This window comes from Camponotus vicinus, unplaced genomic scaffold (assembly GCF_025532165.1).
Source record: "Camponotus vicinus isolate PSW18456_S1 unplaced genomic scaffold, iyCamVici1.0 SCAF_5, whole genome shotgun sequence".
NCBI classification, from domain to species: domain Eukaryota; kingdom Metazoa; phylum Arthropoda; class Insecta; order Hymenoptera; family Formicidae; genus Camponotus; species Camponotus vicinus.
The window spans coordinates 767,369-772,576 of NW_028141977.1; the positions used below are offsets into that span (position 1 = coordinate 767,369).

The following is a 5,208-nucleotide window of genomic DNA, read 5'->3' on the forward strand; positions in this document are numbered from 1 at the left end:
TGCGATTTTTCACGCATTTTTATTACAGACGTTCTTCATTACATTAACATAACAAAGTCTATACTTTCAAGGTACATGATAATCGTTTTAAAATGATGTCTACCTGTGAGATCTTTAAGGATTATGCGCAGTGTTCAAGCTCCCGCACGGAGCATATTAAGCTAAATTAGTCTTCGTTATTTTATTTATTTTGCAAATTGTCTTTATTTGTTCTCTCTCGCGAGTTTGCCGATTGGTAGTCATCGTTGATCGAGTCGTCGCAAGCGCTTGGACACTTCGATAAGATTAAAGCGATCACAGACAGAGGCATTTTGGAAGAAGAAACGTCGCGAACACCCCGATAATTGATACAGAGGCTAATACTTTTCAGGATTTCTATGATACCCGTATCGCATATAGGATGTTCCCGTCGTTGCGACTCCATTTCACGACTCGGAGGCTGCAAATGTAGCGAGTCGAGTTTGTAACGCAAGCTCCGTGTCTCGTTTCGTTCTTTCGAGGATACGCTCTTTATCTGATGTGTAATGTATTATTTGTGTAAAATAAAGCGTAATTGTACGTTGCAATAAATGTAGTAAACAAATAGATAATATCTTGCGCGCGTAATGTAAAATATAAGACCTAAAAGGGAAGTAGGGGTATAGTAAAATTTGTAAAACGTAAACATCGTAGAAAAGTTTCGCGAAAAAAGAAAACATTTACTCCAAATATAATAAGCAGAAAGCTTGCGAAATAGGACATTAAAAGAGGAATGATAAAAAGAAATTTCGTACACGTTCTCGTTAAGCTCTGGTATTTGCATGACTCTTCGTCCTTATGTTAGTTCGTCTATGATTATCTGTCAGTAAGAAAGCATTTATACTTCTAGTAGACCGTCATGTTATAGTTCTGAAGGCACTGTTCAAAAGTTTATTATATTTCTTAAAATAACGGGTCTTCACAAAACCACATGGTCTGACAAGGAGAGTCGTTATAAACATCGACATGACCATTGCACACACCTCCTTCGATCTATATCACAAAATTCAAAATAGAGTAGTCTCAACTTGACAGCCAGTGCCACAATGCCAATGCCGTATTTGTCGGGTCTGTGATCGATTAGGAATTATCGTGAGCTAGCAAAAATCGATGGTCAGAATTCAGGCTTATGATACGCAATGGCCGGTGCATCCATTAATTATGTCATATCAATATCATATTATTATATTACACAAACGCTTATTAATTTAGAGGCACATTGCAAGGGTTTCGGTTTTTTTTTCCTTTTAAAGTTGCTCCCTACATTAATGAACTTATGACAATTAGCTAATTACGATTATTTAGTACGACAGCGATTTGGCATACAATATTGGAAACTGTACAGATTTCGGAGAATACAATAGTATTTGAAAATATTGCTTTGTACATATATATATATATAGAGAGAGAGAGATAGAGAGAAATGCGACGAGAACAAACGGTGAATACTTTTTGGAAAAAAAATAACAATACGTATCTCGAGATACTTTACGGTAATATTGAGCTCAGAATTTCTTAAAATTAGACGTAAAAAATGTCAGGTGCATAAAAGTAATAAGAAAAACTTCTAGATGTATAACGATTCGGATTTCCTTACCTAGGCAGGAAACTTTGGCTCTATCGCTACACGCTATTTGTACCTCGGCGAAAGAGCCGAATTTACGATTCTGCTACTAAGAACACTGATTGCGCGTCTAGAAGAAAAAAACTGCACGCAGCACACACAGTACCTAAATCAGAAACAGATCATTTACATGTTCAGGAAGACCTTAACAGTACTATATATGCTCACGCTTTAATAAACCTGAATTCTACGCACGATTGCAATCAAAGCATTCACTGTACTCAGAGAGTGTACTTTGCCGGAATGTTTAAATGTGGTATATTTCCTTTTTTTCTTCTTTTTATTTAATCATTTGCACACAGCACTGGACTATTTGTATTATTCGCGTTCATAAATTATTTGAAAGCTCTTAGTCTTTTGAACATTAAAGTCCAGGATGCTGCTCTGAGATATGAATGCTCTATTGGATGTACACAGTAGACAGCAAAAGCGTCTAGACCACAGAATGTTCACATTTGCTCTGGTGCAAAATATTGTTTCTTTTTTCTCAAACTACAAAAATCAGGCTGATGCAATGGCAGATACTATGTATATATATAAAAGTTAGCTTTATAACATGTAAAACCTGATAAAGTTCTTAAAAAATCTAAAGAACATTCCCTGAACAAGAGCAATCACATGACAATTCAGTCCCTAAATATCGTATTTCAATCGTAAAACGCATCAAATAATTTTTTGTTCTTTTTCTTTTTTTTTTAAGGGAATCAAAATTCTAGAGTAATATGTATAATCGGCCTGTGATATATTTTATCGTTCCATCATGGTACCAGCCTGGGTCTGATCAATATAGTCATGTGATTCCGTACAGTCTAGACACAGACACTTCTCTCCTGCATTCGTACAAATGAGCCACTAAGTTAGATCACAAAAAGTATGGTGTGGGCGTTAAAGGTGGGATTACTCTCTCGGAATCAGGCACTGCCTGGAACAGCACGGGTGTTCTCTGATCCACTGTTGTGAACTGCATGATACTAGCTACATTACCACATCGGTAACAATAATTTGGGGCTGACCACACTGTGACAAGTTTGTCATTAAACATGTACCTATAACCTGCCAAAGATAAAAAGTACATATTATCCATGTATATTTTTTGTCCAAAGAAAATATGATAAAAATTAAAATATTAAATATCATTGTAATATTTATAAACAAAAATAACATACCTTCTTGAACTAATTGATGTGCCCTACAGATGAGTTTAAGATCATTTACTTCCATAAACATGTAAGTCACTTTACTGCCAAATAACCAACCTGCACCACGCGGGCTTACTGTCCATGTTTCTACATCCTCTGGATCAGACCAGACCAAATCACAGAAAGCACCTATAATGCAGTAATTGAATAAAAAATTCAATATCATTTTATGATGTTTTTTATGAAAATAATATGTCTGTTATGTAATATTTAGATAGGTAAAATGTCAAATAATATTTTATATAAATAATATATTTTAGTTATCATTATATACCTTTGTGTGGAATCTCTTGATTCCTTTCAATCGTTCTAATTTGATCTAGTGTTCTAATCGCTGGTGATAACCCACCATGTACACAAAGAACCTGTTCATCGATTAACTGAAACAAGACATTTCATTCAAGTAATGTAAATATATAATAGGAAATTGTAAAATTTTGAGAAAAATCTTTCATACTTACGGCAGCAACTGTGAGCAAGTCAAATACCCTACAACAGTACTTCCACGCATTAGCATTACCATATTTGTTTTGGCATTCATCTATAACAGATGATAAAAAGAACGATAAAACTAGAGCTCTCGTAAACAGTATAACTGAGTATAAAGTGATAAAAAAATTACTTACCGTAAAATCCATAAACATGCGTGATTTGTCTAGATTCGTGATTACCACGAAGTAGCGTTATCCTATCGGACCATTTAGCTTTAAGTGTAAGCAACCGAGTAAACGTTTCTAAACTGTAGTAGCCCCGATCGACAAAATCACCCAGGAATATGTAATTCGTATCTGGTACAGGGCCACCGTTGCGAAACAGTTCCTCTAAATCGTAAAACTGCAACAACACGATCATGTGAGCATCCCAAGATGTATAATTGAACCATGACTATGCACATCACTGTAAAAAATTCCAAAGTCGAGAGACATATTACAAGAAAAACGAAAGAGAAGAACGAATACGTTGAAATTCCATGGAATCCTTTAGGACTTAAAAATCAATCAATTCTATACATTGTTATAAATACTCCTAGCTTAGGTTAGGCTGCACATCCACTTACCTGGCCGTGGATATCGCCGCAAACCGTCACCGGGGTGGACACAGGCTGGATGTTGGACTCCTCCAGCAACAGATCACATACCATGTCACAGAGTTTCTGTCGGCAAAATTGTAAAAATTGACATGATCGTCACATTGGGGAGAGACAGGGCGAACACACGGACGAGGCAGGGGCGAGTAACCTAATCGCGGGATCAAAATTAAATCGCACGGGGAAACGTATCGGCCAGTGCGCACGTGTTGCTTTACCTTGAGGTCATACTCGGGCAGGTATTTGCATTCTTTCGCGATCTCTATCCATTTATCGATGTCTGACATTTTGGATTCGCACTGTAAGAAAATACTGATCGCGCCCCCATAGAGCTATATACATACGTCGTCTGTACGCGCCCAACGCTACAGGAACTCGTACACAGAGATGGTGGAGGCGCTCAACGGTTAAAAAAATCGAGCGGATACGCATCGAAGCTCGCCTCCACATGAAAATGCGCTTGAAGGTCTGTTCTAGAGAGGCAGAGAGAAGACTAAGGCTGAGTTTCCACTGAGCGCGTCAAGCGTCGCGTCAACCAGCGTGAGCCAATCAAAACATCCCATTGTAATAACATGTTTTCCGCGTTACGGAAACGAGCCCTGAGAGATGTCATGGCCCGCTTTTGGGTGATCCCTGCAAGCGATACTCCCTCTGTGGACATTAAAAACGTGAACATGAACTACAAAGCCAATGTTCACGAATGTTGTCAGAGGGTAACATATATGTCTCTCTGATAATATAAATAATATAAATAAAAATATAAATAATTTAATTAATAATAATTTATTATATTATAAAAATATTAGTATGCTATTTATTATATTATAAAAATATTAGTATGTTCTCTCTTTCCACGCTATTATTTATTTATGTGTGTTCTTTTTCTTCTCAACATCATTTATTTATTTTTTATTTATTTATTTATTTATTTATTTAGCTCGCTCTAAGTCAGTCTTCTAAAATGCAAAACTAAATATTATAGAATTTGACTTTGAAAATAAAATAATCGAATAAATTCAAATAATTAGCATAATGAAAGGTTCCGTGATAAGTTATTTAATAAATAATCAATTTTAATCAATTAATGAAAATACTTCTATAATTTAATATTCCGCGTTAGCGTATATTTTATAATATATAAAATATTTCGGCAACGAATTATCGATAACACGGTGTTCGACTTTGACAATACAAAAAATAAACAGTAGCGCGCTATGTTAAAGCTTTAATATTAGAATTAACTATATTTCGACCAATGTTTTAATTTTCTCAATCCTTGT

The 5,208-nt window shown here is 35.6% G+C and overlaps 1 protein-coding gene across 1 annotated transcript; it reads right to left on the bottom strand.

Annotated features, from left to right (window-relative positions):
* Positions 1–4,314, bottom strand: Ppv (Protein phosphatase V). The gene is made up of 7 exons (XM_083099436.1): positions 4,147–4,314; positions 3,899–3,994; positions 3,468–3,675; positions 3,303–3,382; positions 3,116–3,221; positions 2,809–2,970; positions 1–2,695 (listed from the first exon to the last, which is right to left on the bottom strand). Exons 1-7 carry the CDS (start codon positions 4,213–4,215, stop codon positions 2,505–2,507), a joined length of 912 nt encoding a protein of 303 aa, XP_082955562.1. The 5' UTR covers positions 4,216–4,314; the 3' UTR covers positions 1–2,504.
* Between the last annotated feature and the right edge of the window lie 894 nt (positions 4,315–5,208).

Excerpts from the sequence above, each read along its gene's own strand:
- Ppv (XM_083099436.1), bottom strand. The coding sequence starts at position 4,215 with ATGTCAGACATCGATAAATGGATAGAGATCGCGAAAGAATGCAAATAC. Across the intron at positions 3,222-3,302 it reads ACTTGCTCACAGTTGCTGCC|TTAATCGATGAACAGGTTCT; the intron begins GTAAGTATGAAA and ends GTCTTGTTTCAG. Across the intron at positions 2,696-2,808 it reads ACATCAATTAGTTCAAGAAG|GTTATAGGTACATGTTTAAT; the intron begins GTATGTTATTTT and ends TATCTTTGGCAG.